Consider the following 17154-nt stretch of genomic DNA (forward strand, 5'->3'; position numbering starts at 1 on the left):
CGGACCAGAATTTGCAAAACGATTGACATACAAGCCACTAGCATCGCCCCGCTCGGTACGCTCTCGCAACAGTGATACGGTCGCCCGGCAGGTCGTACTCGATATGTGAGCAGGCAGATATTAACTTAGATAATCGCTCTGTTCAGAACAGAGCGATTATCTGTGTGCCTTGTGTCTCACCAGCGCGGCGAAGGGGCTCTCGTGGTACGACGGTGCGTGTGCCCTCCTGGATGTGCCCTATTGGCAGCGCCCTCCAACAGTGCTCTCACATAGACGCATACGTGGAGAGGCTTCATGCTTAGGATTGGATGACCTGGCATTGTGCAATAATTATAAGGTACCTGTGCAGGGTGGTGCAAGACAAATACGCAGTTCGCAATAAGCCCTGCCACTGCCTGCGTAGTCCGCCGCAGGGACAGCGCCTGCGGCAAATGCAACAGAAAACAGACTGGCTTCGGCCGCGATTCAGGAATCGCAGGCGTATAGCATGTCCGATACCGTGCACCTAAGGTATGTTCGTTTCTACATCTTGTCGACGGCAGCTACGGGGGAGTAGATCCTCCCAGGCTTGGTCAGCGCATCTCGCCGCATGAATGATGTATGCACTGCACGAGATCGACTGGCCGAAAACGAGGGACTTAGCCAGCGACTCAGCATATGGTCTCGACATATTTCTGCGATTCGAACAGCGTTTTGAGTTCTTGAGTTTAACATAGGGACAAAATCACGTCCTATTAAACATACTAATTGGCATATGCTGTCACCGACCGGCATATGCTGTGCTCGGGGTTAATAATGGTGAGTAATATTCTTTGCTCGCAGCAACTTGTGAGAAACCTATATGTTTCTCTATTTGTTTTAGGGACGTTTCATCTATTCCTCGCCAACAACAGTGGAGGTAAGTTCTACCTCCGAACTTTGTCGGGAGCATCAGCAGTGTGAGAGACCGAGGCACTCCCCCGCGTCCAGACTCATCTTACCAGGCGCTATCCCGACATCTCGACAACATCATTTCAACTAACCGGACTGCCCGGGGTAGTCTCATGATGCACAACATCAATACTGTCAGCTCGGTTTGTGGCGTTGTGGAGGACTAATCTTACAAGCTGGTATGAAGTCACGCTGTGCGATATTGTGAGGGCTGAGAATTAGGCGGAACAGCGAAGACTACTTGTCGTCACGATAACTATGTTCTACACGAGGTAATTCTCCCTACCACCACTGACCGGGGAAGCGGTGGCGTAGCTGTGCGCCTATCAAGATGGCGGATCATTCCGACGTTGTGCTCGTGCAACTGCCGCACTGAGTGCTACCTGATATTTATTTACATCTGTCAATCACGATTATTTTTACACTTAATATCGCCTCTCAGTGTGGTTGGCTGCGGCCATGACATACGGTCTGTGCTGTCCTACGCGCACTGCATCTTTGGACCTATAAGATCATTGTTGCACACTGGACGCGGAGCAGATAACAGATAGCGCCGCTCATGTCATTTCCTACGAATTGCAGCGACCTCCCGAATCCCTTCACGCCGCTAGCGTTTCATCCACAGGCCGTCGCCACGGGGATCGAAGTGGGACGTTATGTCACAGTCACCACGGCGGGGGTACGTAGTTCCAGACTGTAGATAGCGTGCTGGTACCATGGTCCTGAAGTGGTGTCTACGCTAGGCCTTACTCTGGGACGTGCTCAGTAACATATTCAGTAAATATGACATCCTCTTCAACCACCGGCTCACTTTTACAACTCTTGTCTATGCTATGGCGAGGTGAGCCCTTCTACGCGACGTCCAACAGGTCGATTGTGACAACTGGCGCAGGTTATCCACGGTTCTCTTCGTATTGCTCTCCGCGGTGTTCCAAAGTCAGCGTTATCCGCCGTTTGCTGTCCTAGCACTGACATGATGTTCCAGCTGCGCCGGTCAAACATTGTACCATCTTTCAGCAAGTGAGGATGGCGACTGTGGTAGCCACCATATCCACCACGACGCTCTTATTCCACATACGCCTACGCGGAATTTATCAAATGCACAGATACATCATCGGAGCTTTCTTCATCATCTGGCTGTGCGTCGTGGCTGTGCGTCGTGGCTGGTGCTGCGACATGCCCGTTCGGCGAGACAGGAGAGAACCTCGGACTTACGGACTACTGCATCGAAGGTCCATCAAAGCCATATGTAATGCTGGCTATCTTTGTACCTATCTTCTACGACACCCTAGTATTCATCGCCATATCGTATCAGCTGTCAGCAAATATCCTCCGCGAGGCTACCGTGAATCGCCGAATGAAGAGTTTTTTTTTCAGGGAAATACCTTCCTGCCTTCACTGCCTCTTCGCTCAGGAATGGGCAGTTGTTCTACGCGTAAGTGCTGCTGCGGAGATGCGAGCTGGGACTAGAGTTGATTTATGCCACAGCGTCACTATTCTTAGCAGTGTGCTATTGGTGTTACTACACTACATTACGGCGTTGCCCGTAGAGTACCGCGGGCTTCTCTCCGTACCCAACACATTCATATGTAACGCCATGGCCTCTCACGTGTTCCGCCATACAAGGCTCCAACTCGCGGCCCAAAAGCCGAATCTATTGACGATGCCCAGTACCATTCAATGGCAGCAGACACCTGGAAGCGCTGAGCTAGCATCAACCCCCCTGCCATATACCGGTGCCAATTCGACAATCAAAGTGGGGGAGGATATAGGTGTTATCGACAATGTATAACGCGCGGCGATTGAAATCCAACAATGATGGGTTATACAAGGTGCTACCAGGAGCAGATAATCAAGCTAGATGAAATCATCCTAGTCGGGATCAAGTAGGTCTCGAAGGGTAGCAGAGAACCCATCCTTGAGCGCGAGTCACGAAGTTTATATCAGGTACCTTTCGTGTATGCTCAAGCACTGAGGTCGCAAAGATTTGCGGTCTGCATCTGCAAACGGTCCAGATCCTGCGGGAGGGCATTCAGTCACGGTAAGACACCGCAGTGGTTAGCGCTGGCAGAAACATAGTTACAAACGCCCAAACATCGGGACATCACGACTTTGGTAGGCGCTCAGCGCTCATCCGTTAGCCTGCTTGATTCCACCTGTTCGTCACTGCGTCCTGCGTGCATTCCCCGTACTGCTCAAATTCAACTATGGCTTCTCAGTCGTCTGAGCAACTGGTACATGACAGGATTAATCTGAACAGGCTTGTTCGAAGGCTGGAGAAAGCGATCGCTGATGAGGACTGGAATGAGGATAGTCAGTTGCCACCGCGGGCGACGTGGATCAAGACCAGGACAACACTGCAGGTAGGTCCGCGTCCGGGTCTGCGACACGCAAGGGATCCTATGTTGCAACCGAATGACTTGAAACGACTTGTTATAAGCCTTATAGGGCTTGCATATTTATGCTGGCCATTGAACGCGTCTCTGCGGCAACTGATTTGGGTTATAGAAACTAAAGCACGCACGGAAACTGCTCCATAATGTCGAGATTCATGAGCATGATCCGTAAGCCCTTCGCTTTGTATCTTCGAGCATCTCGGAGACCTTGACCATAGATTTGCGGCTCAGAGGTATGAAGACCTCCGACATACTCTAGATCGCCTGGAGACAGTGGTACTTGAGGTGGACAAGGTAAGTGATCCATCATATTGCTGATATCTTCTAAAATCCATTCTACCCCCCGGGGCGAGTTCATCATACATGCTATAAGACCACGGGGTATACTTTATGTACCCTATCTCTACGTTTAATGTCCCTTTGTCCTCGATGTACTTACAACCTCTCGCAGCGCGCAGCACCACAACCCAAACGCCCCGCGCCAATCTTACCGACGCTCCCCATTCCCTTCCCGCCGAAGTCTGCTCAACCAGACCCTTTGCGTCCACAACGATCTGAAGAAGCTACAGAAGCAGAGCTCGCTTCTCCCGCGGAGACGACCCACATAGCCGCCCAGGATCTGCTGCTGTCGGCCACTGACACTGAGCCCGCCCTTCGCATCGCGCCCATCAACCCGGGCGCGACCCTCCTACCTCCGAACCGCCCATCCTCTCCGGGCACGTCTAAGCTCGCCGGCACGCCCGCATTCCTGCAGAATTCGGCCGCGCTCCAGGAGGAGCTCTCGGCACAGCTCGCGCAGATGGCGACGCAGCTGAAGCGCAACGCGGTGCATTTCGCCGGCACGCTCGAGAAAGACAAGGCGCTGCTGATCGAGACGCAAGACAAGCTCGAGCGCAACCACGACGTGATGAAGGCGGAGCGCCTGCGGGTGCGGGACCATCGCTCCAAGAGTTGGGGGACGACATGGATCGTCATGCTGAGTATCATTGTCGCTGCGGTCGGCTTTGTTTTGACGTTCATGGTGATCCGTATAACATAGCTGGCATGTATGCGGTTCTTGTGCGCCAACTTGTCCGCGATGACGTTTATTCTGCAGGCACATCTGTGCAAGTTCTAGTCCGGGGCGTATGGATTGTAATACAGGTCTGTACAATGCATAAGACGGAGAATCACGACAGCGGGCATCACTGTGATGACGGACACATCGTGTGTAAGTACTTATCCTTTAGGAATGTATACTTCAGCGGCTCCCATGATTGTTATTATTGGCTTTGCTTTTGCTTTTGAGACATACAGCTTGCGTGTCGCCTGCAGAACGGCGCGTAACTTAGTTCAGCCCCTCATGTCCAGCATGAATGGCCGGTCTGAAGCATTAATGCATTAAACTATAGATCGCAGTATAAAGTATGATTAGACTAAGGAATGCGTACGTCCGGTAGTTATATATCGGTATTAAGGGCATGAATGAGAACACAAGGAGAACACAATCATCGTATGTGAAGATGGTGTCGTAGTCGGACAAAGAATGGCATGTTGTTGCTCAGGCCTCGTATCTTCTCTTCTGGCACTTTCGTAAGACCCATGCGCGTTATGCTGCTGCCGTCGATTGCGAGAGCATATGAAACCTATGTAGAAATTAGGATTGGGCTTCCGGGTAGTATCCATGAGGAGAGTGAGACATACGTGCGAATCAGTAGTCATGTGTATGGCAACGACTTTCCCCACCACTTCATCATTATCGTACCGGGGTCGGAAGCGGACTTCATCTCCAATCTGCAGACTTGTTCAGATGTCGATCAATGTGCTCAAACTGAACGTACCTTAAACTTCGTGCGAGTGTCAAACTCAAGGGTCATCGTAATCGGTAGAATATGGGGGAAAAGAAGAGATTGAAAAGTATAGCGCGTACCTTCTGCACTCTGTATGGGAGCCATGCACGCGCCCAACTAACAGCCTCGAGAGGAAGGCGAGGCAGCGCCCTGCATGTGCCCTGGGGCTTACAAAGGCGCCAATCTCCGCACAACGCCCACTGCCCGCAGCTTCGAGATCCGGAGTGGACAGCCATGCAATGAGGGTGGCAGCAGGAAACTCAGTTCTGGCCTGCAATGCGGCATTCTGAGCAAGTTCCAATCGCAAGCTACCCAGGTCAGTGATTGCAAGAATACTTTGGCAAATGAACAGGGGTCCATTCGAAAAGGTAGGTGGGCGGTATCAGCGTTGGAGCATGAACGTGATAGCAGCGATAATGGTATAGCGCGCCCGCATGTTGATGCCCTCTGCATCCTCATAATCGCGAAACGCGCACAATAACAGGCGCCGCGATGCAATGCACCACACAACTGGGTTTCACGTACTGAAACAGATTACCGTCGACTGGGAGCGCCTTATCATTGTGATAGTGCTTTACAGGTATATAATATAGAAGAGCTTCGGTGGTCGTCTCGAGCAGATGTTTAGTCATGAGCGGTGCGCATCCCAGCAAGCGGCCAGGCTGCGAAATTGAACATAAGATGAAGTACTCACCATTGAGGACGAGATAACCATCCAACGAGTCGAAACGCTCCCTTAGGAAAGAAAACAAGGTATAGACTCCGGAGAACAGCCCCTTCGACTCCAGGAACGGGGTACACATCTGGGTAGATAACGAGCTATATTTGAAAATGTAGCCTTGACCCTGCAACTGATTGGTGCGTCTCCGTCTGTCGGTGACTGTAAGATACTTGAAAGTGGTAGCGTAGATCATCTAGTCCCCATCAGTCTCGGCTGTATGAGCAATCAACGTCTAAAATGCAAAGGGTCCTCCCTTCGAATGCTGTAAAAGCGTAAATAGTTGCCAGTTACGTTTAGTTTCCAAGAGCACCGGGATCATATCCGATGCACGTTGCCCACTCAATGTCCAATCCAAAGGGATTGCCGGACACATTCTAAAACAGGGTTATGGCAAAGATGTTCGGGGCGACAAGGAGCGCGCCCGGATGGTTGTTCTAGCTGCTTACGATTTGTCACGTCTAGGCAGCGACTTGATGCCTCGGCTTGGCTTTCCAATCTTGACATACTCGGAGCGATGTCCGTGGGGAAAGCGCGGAAATTAGCTAGAACGTAGAAATGAATTCAGCAAAACAGACATACGATCCGACATGAACTCGCCTGAGCACAAGCAAGTGCATGCAAAGGCTCACCCCTGGAGGAACGCTGACTTCACATACTGCAGACTCCCGAAGGATTGCATCAGAGCGATTCGGCAGCTTCCCCTGCGAATTCGTGCATTTCTCATTGAAAGAGTAGCGTTAGATAAGAGGCATTTCGAAGCATATATGTTACCACATATATGTTCCAATAATGAGAGCGGTTGCTCGCCCACGGGAGGATACAGGACAGACCATAGAGTCAGTTGACTGGTTTTCCCAAGGGCAGGCCAACTACCAGGAAATATCGCATGTCGATAGAGCACCCTCGCGAGATGTACTCACGAGCAGGACAGGGAAGCCTTTGAAATTATGCTGCATTCTAGATGTGAGTGTAATAGCCAGGGCACCATTGGGCGAAGCGAGGGTTGATTGCGCTTGACCGTGGGTCGCCCTCAGTCAGCCACTGGGAACTTAACCGCAAGCAGCTCACGGCCAAGCGGTTTGCAGCTATATAAAAACTACTTAGCGTGCTCGATCGTTCTTCGACGGGAACATTTTACGTACATACGTTCAATAAACTCGATCGTAGGCGCTATGTCACGAGCTCGTTTTTCGGCACCTTCGAGATCAGAGAGAGGTGCGCGTTCCTAGCTTCGATGTGAGAACGGTAGGGATTCACGCGCCTACCGATCCGATCATACTGAGGTGCACGTTGGTGCGATTCAATGCAGGCAGACAATAGGGCCATGTTGGGCGCGAGATCTGAAGACTGTCGGTGAGGGTTCCGGGGGTTGAATCAATTCGTCCTGACCATGGCCAACTCGAAGACGAGATGCATTTCGTCATCTCCACCCGCTCCATTGCACATAGTGAGTTCTACATCGTACGACGGCGAACTTCACATATCAGAAACGCGCCACCCATCGCGAGCTTCGAGCTTCGACGATGGGCTTCAAAAGCACGAGGCAAATACCCCCACTCGCTATCTGCGATGAATGCCTTCCGCGCTAATTCCGCACTGCGATATGAGCAGACTTCGAGCGTCGAAAATCGATACACCCCAGCGTGCTGTTGACACAAGTTTACAACCCTCGCGCTTGATTATGCTCAATACGAAAGCGTAGTGATAGCACTACCCCCGATAACGGCCAAATACCAGGGCGATCGAATGTCACGAAGCGCACAACTATAGCTCCCCGAAGCTGATCACAAGTACGCCGCAACCGCCGGCATGCAGGGGACGCCATGCTAGCCTTCCTCAGCCACCACGTGCAAGAGCGAGGGGCCGAGACGATGCTCCACCGCCCGCAAATCAATGGCGAATACAGAAGGCGCTGAGAGTCACAGGGCGACAGTTCGCGTTCCAGGCTTCTCAGAGAACATAGAACGCACCTCTCGCGGTATGCATGACCGTAGATGTCTCACACTATGTTCAACAGCCACAGCGTCCATGCCATCATCGACCTGCGTGTGAGTGGAGTAGAGCGGGTATAACCTTGCGCCGCTGTATGGGCCTGCATCAGAGAAAATGTCGAGATAGCCAGCCGAGACGTCGACCACGAACGCTTTGTTGTAGGTCGCTCCGGAACACTTCTCGATCCTTGTCTTCATCCCCAGGAGGGCCGGAGAAACTGGGGTACATATCAACTTCCCACCATTCCATCATGGGGTAGGAAGCCCGACCGGCGCTCCGAAGCATTTTCCGCACAAGGCATCTGACCAGGCCCAGCATACATAAAGTCACAAGACAAGATGTGGTCCTTCGGCGTGCAGGGTGCATATAAGGCGACCAGAACTTGGTCAACACAGCATATAGCCATACAGAGACACAGAAACGCCAGCGAGTAAGCGAACCGCGAGTAGCAACTGTTCGGAGCGCCGTCAGGCCTGCTTGGAGTGAAGAAAGCCCCGAAAATACACTAGCGCAGGCTTTGAGGGTTGAATTGAGTCCTGCATCACGATCCATATCAGATCTTGTAGACAAAGAACATCTGCAAGTCTAGCCAGGGTCTTACGATGGCCACGACAGTGCCCATTGACGACGTGATGTCGTTAGCTGGACATAGACGCGTCAAAAGGGGCGCCTGGAATCTGGAGTTCAACATGGCCCGACAACCGGTCAAGCAAAGAAATATACATACTTGCGCAACAGAAGTGGGCCACGGGATACAAACAGCTGAAGAAGCTTCTCCGGCGAGAAATGGGAAGGCAGCAAAGGGCCATAGTCAGCGTGGCAACCCGATTGCTGTCCAAGTCCCGAGCAGTACAAAACCTCTTGAGAATTCTCTTCCGAATAGTGACAAGAGGCATCCAGCAGCCCATCGCTTGAGAGCTTGCCACGTCTGTAAGTTGCTGTCCGCGCTTCGAACATCCTCATGGCAGGCGTGTGATCGAGTTTTCCACACAAGCGGCTCGCACAGGGCACGCATAGCAGGTGTATGATCAACGTTCACGGACGTGTAAGGATCCCATCAGTGGGGATGGGTGCCTGCGAGCGCCACACAGAACATGAGACAGATTAATGGCAGCGCCCTCCAATTGCCGCAATGCGAATACCCCTCGGCAGTCTCTGGTCTCGCGCAGCACTTTCTTTCCCGGGTCCGAGGCAGTTGGATGACGAAGGCGACGGCGGCGGGAGACATGCGCGTCATCGCGCTACATGGGGATCCAGGTGCCGGAGTGGAACCGGAGACGATCAGGATGGCGTCACGTCTTTGCTGATTACTTCAATCCCCAGTGATGCGCTTCTGGGATTTGGCAATAGATGGGGCCTTGCGTGAATATTGCTAGTGAGACGAGCCAGCAGGAGCGATAGCATATATTGAACATGACACTGGAAAGCCTCCGAGAAGCTCCTGGCGGAATCAGCGCAGGGTGAGTACAACGGATCTTAATCGAACTTGCGGGGCAGAGAGCATTTTGCCAGTAGTCTTCCATCATGACCCCCGTCATAGGGAAGAAACGGCGCAGCCAAAAGCTAAACGAGCGCAAAGATCAATAGTATTCACCAAGCTGCGCTAACTTGGCATTGCCGCCTGATCGTTATTCGCTTGCGAATTCTGGCAACCAGTACCAAGCTGTGAGCCGCCGGACGTCATGGGCACAGATCATGGTACCCAAGGCACTGGAACTGCGTACGAAACACTGGCGAATGTTGCGCGTGAGGTGAGCTCCGTGTCGGCAGCGGGAGTACGTCAACGTAGGACATGGCAGTCGTAGAGACATGTAGGGACAGTCATGACGATGCTCCGAGCAAGATGAGCCTATGGCGATGGTATCGCATGGGGAGGAGAGGCCGCGACGAATCTGCTGCACTCTGAATGGTCCCTCGCGAGTTTATTGGCGCGAATACTGCAGCGCTTCGAGGCCCACGATGAGCTGTCATGTCCACAAAGATTCTCATAGGCTTGCAGCACTGCGTCGCACTCACCCGTGATAGTCACACCGCACTATCGATGCCCTCCCGTAATCATTGCACTGCCGTTCGGAATAGATGACCGACACGCCGCGGAAGTGCATGTAGCGTAACAAGCTGATTTGTGCTGATGACCCGATAAAAGTAATGGCGATTTGTCCCTTGTCCCTGCGGATCACCTGGCAACAAGGCGTTGCTTGACACACAAGCCGCCCAACCCCATCGCAGCGGAGAGCCGTTAGCCGGGATCTGCATGAGTGCCGAGCCGGACAAGGCAAGCAAGAGGCGAAATGTCGGTGGTCGCTGGCGCTGAGCAGGGATAAGCGGACGCGGGCGTAGACGAGGAAGGGCACGCCGGACGTGGCCACCGACGCGCCGAACCGACGGAGACATTCGGTAGTCGTCGGCCTGGACCGCCGCGTCGGTCTAGAGCTCCCGGAGCGGGACTAAATGAGCTTCGGCAATTGCCATTGTTTTTGGGGTTGACAGCACAAGCAACCGGTGCAAGTCACGGGTGTTGTGACGGAGACGGAGATGTCGCTACTTGAAAGGTCATTTTATGACGCGATGTTGGCTGTTTATACCAAGGATCGTCTATTGCGGATATGCGAGCGTTGAGCAGCGTTAACCGACGTCACTGCGGGGTATACATATTCACGTCGAGAGAAGTGCGGGGAAATTCAAGCGTTTCAATTGTCGGTCAGTGATACGCGGCGACCGACGGAGCGTCACAAGTGACGACAAAGGCCTAGAACGGGCATAGAGGGGCCTGGCGACGAATTGTCGGGCACCCAAATATTTGTGGCCAATGCGCGCTTCCCAAAATACAGGACCCCCTCCGCCGCCAGTTTCACGACCGCCACGACCTCCACGACCCATCGCCCGCGACCGACATCGTCGCCGCCGACGACCGCAAGTTATCTCTCGACCCACCGACAACTGTTTGGGGCGCCGCTTGTGTCAATTACGCGTGTTGACCGCGTGCATCACATACTCTCGGCTTCGGATCCAGCGAATTTGGCTTATCCGTCTTTGGTCATGAGCAGCTACTCTTCTTCCTCCTCGGCCTCTGCCTTGTCGCCTGTGTCTTCCACGCGTTATCAGGCCAGTGCAGAGGAAAGCGGACTATGGAGAGCACGCTCCTTGCGGTCGGATGCAAGCGCAAGTCGTCAGGTCCGCCATGTTGCATGTCGCGGCAGGGGGAGCGGGACGCGCCATCTGGATTGGGAACATCGGGAGCGGTCTTCCAATTTGTCAGAGACACAGAGCTCCTTGCCCGGAAGCCAGACGCTTCGGCGCGAACATGGCTATGCGGAAGGGCACGACGGACGGCATATCGCAATTCAAGTCAGTAGTGATGACCGTAATGCGTCCAAACTCCGAGGCCAGTCAGGCGCGCACAACGAGGCTGGGGTGTCCCGGGCACTCCGTCCCTCGGGTGGCCCGAGACTGCAGTCGCCCTCCAGCCAGGCCCATCAGTCCTACCACGCTGATGTTGGCTACTCTGCGAGTAATCGGCGTTTGTTGACACGCCTCGGACCTGCACAAGTATCCCCTGCCACGCACACTGCCGCCCCGCTTCCTCCTTCTTCTCCTCTCTCCCGCTCCCCGCCCTTTCCTCTCACACCACCTCGTCACCGTTCCCCGGCAGTGGATAAACTTTCGTGCACGCCCCTCTCACACTCGTCTTCTGCGTCTTCCCTCGCGAGCAGTCGTCTGCCCGCGCTGTCCCTGGGCCCGCCGTTCGACCAGCCGACTACTCCGTCGCCTTCCCCACGTTCGCAGAGAACGCGATTCAATAGGTTAGTCCGCGTGCCTCCTTAGCTTTTTTCTAGATGCCCGTGTCCATTCTATATGGCTCGCGCGTGGGTGCGATATTAACGCTCATGAACCTAATCCACGCGAAGTTGTGGCTGCTTCGACCGTCCGGGTGATGGCCCGGACGCGTCAATGTGCCCTGACACATAGAAGCCAGCTCGCCGATTTGGCATGGGCTTCTGCACCTTTCCTCTCCCTAATGTATTACCCCCTTCACCGCAGCGCCCCTTCCCTCATGCCCCGTCACTTCATATATATGATCACCCGGTGTCCTTGCTGCCCCCTTCCTGTTGCTTCATACTCACCCTATCACTCTTAGATCCACGTCACCGCCACCATCGTCCATCTTACGCAGCTTCGCAGTCCAACGCGCACGCCCAACCCTTGCGATGTCCATACAGATCCACGCTCCATCTCCAGTCCTGTCCATGCGATCGCGGTCGCCTGCCCCGGTGCCCAGCTCCAGCGCGCGTGGCCGGTCCCAGTCAAGAAGGCGCGACTCGTGCGAGCGGCCGTCCTCACCACTCTCGCACCACGCCCAACTACCGCCGCTGCAACGTTCGCCGATGACACGTCCGTCGAGCCGCTCAGAACGTCTACTACGCGATACGCTCCGCCGCGCGGAGGAGCACGATCGCATGTTGAACGTACATCCCCTGCCCAGCTCCAAGGTCATCGGGGCCTCGCTGCCAGGTTCACCGTTCCTGTCGCCCACCGGGGTGTTGACCATGCCCAACAACGTCGTCCCTGCGAACTCACACTCAAGCCGACGACACAGTCGTCGGAACACTGCCTCGTCTATCGCGACCAGTGCCTCGTGTGACGACTGCGAACGGCTTTACGAACCCCCCGTCGCCGTTGACCAAGATGATGAGTACGAGGATGTGGAGGAGAGGAATGGTGGGCAGTGGCGAGGTCAGGTCGGTGGCGCGCACCCGTCTTCTCCCTCACATCACTACCAAGCGATGCCGATGCAGCCGGGGCTGTCTCGTAATCGCAGCCTGACCAGTCGCAGCGGTGATGCCAAGCGCACCTTCTCGGAGGCGAACACGAAGGCTCAGATGGCATACGGCACCCCGACGTCGCCCACTCCCGTGCGCACGCGGTCAACGACGTCTGCATCACGGAGACACTCGTATTCCCACGCACAGTCGCATTCACATTCGAATTCGCGTACGTCGTTCGACGGCGAACACCCAGTGCGCTCGTCCCACCAGTCAAGTACGGTGGTCACGCCGCACGACGCCGTGCTGCGCAGTAGGCTGGAAGGCGTGTTGCGAAATGCGAAGGAGCAAGAGCGGAGGGAGAAGAGCTCAGAGCGGCGATACAAGGACGCGGGCTCGAGCAACGGGAGTGGGAGTGGAAGCAGGAACTCAATGGCGAGTAGCAGGAACCTCAGTGCAGAGGGCGACCTTTTCTTTGGTGCTGGAGGCGAGGTATGTCATCGCACTGCCCATTTCCTCCCGAATAGCGCTGACTATATGACGTGCGTCCAGTCGAGCGTCACTTCGCTGTCGTCCGTCGATGTGAAGCCGTCTGCTACAGCGGTTGCACCGAGTCGGACTAGTTTGTCGTCGACCCGATCGGCGCCGACTGGTTTCAGCTTCCCGGCGCGCTCCCCGCCGATGTCAAATATGCCCCTGCGCCCGCCGGGCACGCCCAGCCGCCAGCGCGCGTCGCCAACGAGCTCGCACAGCAGTGGCGTGAGCCCATTGACTCCGCCGCCGTCGCCGCCGTTCAACGCGCGAACAGCCGCGGAGCAGTGTAAGGCGATGGACGGCTACGTCTCATTTGCGACTATCGAAGGACTCGGTGTGCCCGAGGGCTACGAGGACGACGACAACGAGGACGATGATGGCAACGGCCGCGGTCGATGGTGGCAATGGCTCACTATCGCGTCGAAGAGCAGAGACCGCAGTGCGAGCATCCACAGCGGCATTTCGCGGTGAATTACTGCCTGCTCGGTGTCGCGCCGGGCGCGCGACCTTGCTGGCCTTCGCCTCACTGCTGCCTTGCATGCGTTTACCTCACATCGGATCTATTCTAACATCGCATCCTCACGGTCTTGTCTCGCGTCGCATCACACGTCATGGTCGGAGTTCATCGCATCAACCTCGCCTTCACTCGCCCGGATTCCCACCATCACCTCACTGACGACGATTCCAACACCTTTCCACCCTTCCGCCGACTAATTATCCCTCCATGTCCCCATTTCTTTGGCTTCCCCTTCCCATCGCCGTGTACGCTGGGCCTCCACGATCCGTGGCATCGTGTTGTGCGCCGGCGCCAAAAATACACCGGTTTCTTCACGACTTCATGCTTCATTATGCGCTTCTTCATGACACGACAAACTTTATGATACGACATTCAACGATACTTATACTCTTGCTTACGCTTCTGCTGGGTCGTCGTTGGCAAAGTCCAGTAATGTGGGCTCGGTTTGGGGTACATGAAGGCAAGATCTTAGTTGTAACACTAGTCAATGGCGCGGTTGTGTGTCGGAATTTTCTGTTGCAATCAATACATTCCACCAACACTGTTATTTGACATGAAGCTGCTGTAGCAACGCAAGTACGTAAGTCGTCTGGCGCTGCCGTTGCGGTACGTACACGGATAACTCGTCGAGCTTAGTCTTTGCCGGTAGCCCACGGGTTGATGTAAGTTCTGATATAAGGCTAATGTACAAGTAGGGTAAGAGCGGCATCAGCAGAGGCCTAATAGCGAAGTGTACTCGGATATCGTAAAGGTCTCGCCTGATTGTACGAAGGAGCCATGATGTCTTCTGGACGACGCATTCACTGCTCAGCCGCCTCTATACAGACACCGAGCCTAGGACGGTTACCTACCGAAACTTACTTTAAAGATTCGCCGGGCATGTGGCCGCCCTGTATCGTTTGGATGTGCCGCGTACTGTCACGAGCATCATACTCATGACATAAAGACACAGCACGATGATCAGCTGCTGCGCAATGCACCACATTTGTCGATGAGCTTATAGTACTCACATCTCCCGCTAAATGAACGGTAGGTTCTAGGACGATGATGCTGCACTGGGACTAATGAGTCGGCCGCGGATCGTTGAGTCTCGACAGAACTATGACGAATCTGCCGGCATGGACGCTCAATCTGAGACTCGCCAGAAATCGTTGACTGCAGCGTAATGTCGTCAGTGTTCTCGTGGGCTATCATGCACAATCGAGCTGTGTTCGGTAGTGTGTGAATAAGATACGTGACCGGCTGCCTCCCTGGTAAATAAGCGTATGCGTGACTACCACTGGATGACGTTGGATGCGAAGCACATGCAATGCGTCAGTGATGTGCGCGGCAACGCATTAAGAAAGTCAATTCTCACCAGCCTGGGACATGTGTGACAGTCATTCGTCGCACGACAGATTGACAATGTGGGCATTGGACCGGTTTCGATTCGGTCGATTCGGTCGTCGGTGGTCGCCTCGCTAGGTAATGAGCTTGACGTTAGGAAACGTCCGTTTAGGTAAAGGAACCTGTTTGTGTCATGGCGAGGTCCTGGTGAGTTACCATGATTATACAGGCAAAACAGGAGTGGCGAGAGTGAACGTACGCACCAAGTACTCGACAGGGTGCACGCGTTGAAAGTTGTATGCTAGCCACCTCATGTGGTCCCTGTTAAGGACATGCGATATAGCTGTACTCTGCCATGATTTCAGTCTAAAGAAAGCCTCACAAGCATAATGTGATGAAGACAGTATCATTCCATACACGGATACTTGTACGAGCCTTCTACACTATGTATGTATACGCTCGAGACTCAACTGTACGTAGCGTTGACTTACCTTCGTGAACCGGCGCACGATGTTTGCAACCAGCCCCACATCAATAGAGCGTACGCGTATACCTAATGAGAGGCACTGCATCTATACGTCGGCAATACGTACCCGACGCAGGGCTAGTTCGAGGTCATCCCCATAGTAGACTGGTCTTCCATAAAAGATGCCCACATAGTTGTCAGGCCGGTCGTCCTCGTCAGGGTCATCAGCATCATATATTGCCGCCAACTGACGGAGCACTGGGTTAGTGATATCCTTCCATTCCTCTGACTCCATTGGAAGGGCAGTGATGGCGAGACGGTCGCCCGCCCATGGACCGCGATGAAGATCGGCTTGCTCATCCGTCGCAGTGGAGCTATCAGACGACCAGTAAATGAGGGATAGAAGGACACCTCCAAGACCGGGATCTGCTTCTATGAAGGGCCCCATGTTGCTTTGATCGTTAAGCGCCGCTGTTGCGTCTGCGCGCACATATTCGTGCTTGGAGAAGTTACAGAGGGCCCACTTGTGACGGTCCGTCTCAGGACCTTCGGTCCAGTTAGGGCACTCCTGCGCAACGAGCCTGCAGCGCCTTTCTTCAGCTGGAGGAATATCAACTTCCAGAAGGCGGTCGAGGATACGCTCTATGTAAACAACAGTGTCCGGGTTCGAGTCAGTGAAGACGCGGTCAACGACATCAGGAAGCGATATATCCCAATCGTCCCCCACTAATTCGGTGGATTGTAATTCACCTCCGTCCTCCGAATTGGCAGATTCGATTCGAACGTCATCCTCAGGGGCTGCAAGCTCGGGCTCACTTGAGATTTCTCCGCTGATGGGAATATCTTCCGATGCGTTGTGGTCGTCACCGGGTCCTAACTCGTCAAAGACATGCTCGCGCTCAAGTTCATCAGAACTATCTTCATCTTCGACATCGCAACCGTCCTCCGAGTGATTTGATCGAGACGAGGCCGGGCGTTGTTCAATCTGCCAAGCGAGCTCTTTCAACACTCCGGGTTCTTCTTCCGACAGCACGCCTTCGGGCATATCGTCGAATTTGGTGTAGTCGTCAATGCACATGATACGATGGCCGGCCCATGTACCCACAGAGGAGCAGAGAATTTCATAGATGCGCTCATGCCCTATAGCCCAGAGATGCATGTTGGTGAGTGTGAGGAACAGGGCATCGCTGATGTCGTCGAGGTTGCCAAAGATCTCAATCAATAGCTCAGCCGGTAGATCTAGACGGCCAAGTTCTGCAGTCCTTTCGAACGGCTGATGCTACGTGTTTCCATAGTCAGAATGATGCAAACACAGAGGACCTGAGTTCCTGACCTCATTGAGTACAGAATTGGGTGCCGGAGTGGCGAACGGAATGGCTAGCCGTTCCACAAGATCTTCCCAGCCTCTGGTGTAGAGTTTCTGCAATGTGCCCTGGATACTGTATGAGGTGTATGAGGTGACTTCGTGCTTGTCGAAATTAATACTGAAAGAGAGGTCAGCGATAAGTATACTACCCTGTGGCGTTCTGGTGCAGGTGCTGAGGACGTACATTCGCCAATGTTGTTTCATTGGAGTCGGCTGAGTCGGATAGTGACAATGGAGTACTCGCGGCTGTAAAGATGTTGGACAGAGATGGATGGTACAAGTGAGAGAACGCAAGGGAGTCTGAAATGGCTGCT

At 54.0% G+C, this 17154-nt stretch overlaps 5 protein-coding genes across 5 annotated transcripts; 3 read left to right on the forward strand and 2 right to left on the reverse strand.

The window, feature by feature from the left end:
* Window positions 1–1336: 1336 nt before the first annotated feature.
* POSPLADRAFT_1064508 (hypothetical protein) lies at window positions 1337–2722 on the forward strand (the record flags this gene model as incomplete). Its single annotated transcript, XM_024481816.1, has 7 exons — window positions 1337–1609; window positions 1674–1771; window positions 1823–1866; window positions 1916–2082; window positions 2123–2247; window positions 2294–2365; window positions 2419–2722. The coding sequence occupies exons 1-7, from the start codon at window positions 1490–1492 to the stop codon at window positions 2720–2722; spliced, it is 930 nt and encodes a 309-aa protein (XP_024342629.1). The 5' UTR covers window positions 1337–1489.
* A 352-nt stretch (window positions 2723–3074) lies between these two features.
* On the forward strand, window positions 3075–4493 carry POSPLADRAFT_1072791 (hypothetical protein). Its single transcript, XM_024482549.1, has 4 exons — window positions 3075–3293; window positions 3439–3494; window positions 3545–3620; window positions 3778–4493. The coding sequence occupies exons 1-4, from the start codon at window positions 3138–3140 to the stop codon at window positions 4363–4365; spliced, it is 876 nt and encodes a 291-aa protein (XP_024342630.1). The 5' UTR covers window positions 3075–3137; the 3' UTR covers window positions 4366–4493.
* Window positions 4494–4813: 320 nt separating this feature from the next.
* POSPLADRAFT_1043426 (hypothetical protein) lies at window positions 4814–7202 on the reverse strand (the record flags this gene model as incomplete). Its single annotated transcript, XM_024478307.1, has 12 exons — window positions 4814–4951; window positions 5010–5099; window positions 5147–5245; window positions 5328–5490; window positions 5681–5753; window positions 5850–6035; window positions 6187–6250; window positions 6383–6418; window positions 6506–6577; window positions 6797–6833; window positions 7019–7073; window positions 7142–7202. 12 exons carry the CDS (start codon window positions 7200–7202, stop codon window positions 4814–4816), a joined length of 1074 nt encoding a protein of 357 aa, XP_024342631.1.
* Window positions 7203–12076: 4874 nt separating this feature from the next.
* POSPLADRAFT_1031092 (hypothetical protein) lies at window positions 12077–13636 on the forward strand (the record flags this gene model as incomplete). Its single annotated transcript, XM_024476766.1, has 2 exons — window positions 12077–13123; window positions 13184–13636. 2 exons carry the CDS (start codon window positions 12077–12079, stop codon window positions 13634–13636), a joined length of 1500 nt encoding a protein of 499 aa, XP_024342632.1.
* A 678-nt stretch (window positions 13637–14314) lies between these two features.
* On the reverse strand, window positions 14315–17044 carry POSPLADRAFT_1043428 (hypothetical protein; the record flags this gene model as incomplete). Its single annotated transcript, XM_024478308.1, has 8 exons — window positions 14315–14362; window positions 14544–14597; window positions 14693–14743; window positions 15272–15329; window positions 15500–15561; window positions 15602–16753; window positions 16808–16913; window positions 17025–17044. The coding sequence occupies 8 exons, from the start codon at window positions 17042–17044 to the stop codon at window positions 14315–14317; spliced, it is 1551 nt and encodes a 516-aa protein (XP_024342633.1).
* Between the last annotated feature and the right edge of the window lie 110 nt (window positions 17045–17154).

The sequence above is a fragment of the Postia placenta genome (assembly GCF_002117355.1).
Source record: "Postia placenta MAD-698-R-SB12 unplaced genomic scaffold POSPLAscaffold_2, whole genome shotgun sequence".
In the NCBI taxonomy this organism is placed as follows: domain Eukaryota; kingdom Fungi; phylum Basidiomycota; class Agaricomycetes; order Polyporales; family Adustoporiaceae; genus Rhodonia; species Rhodonia placenta.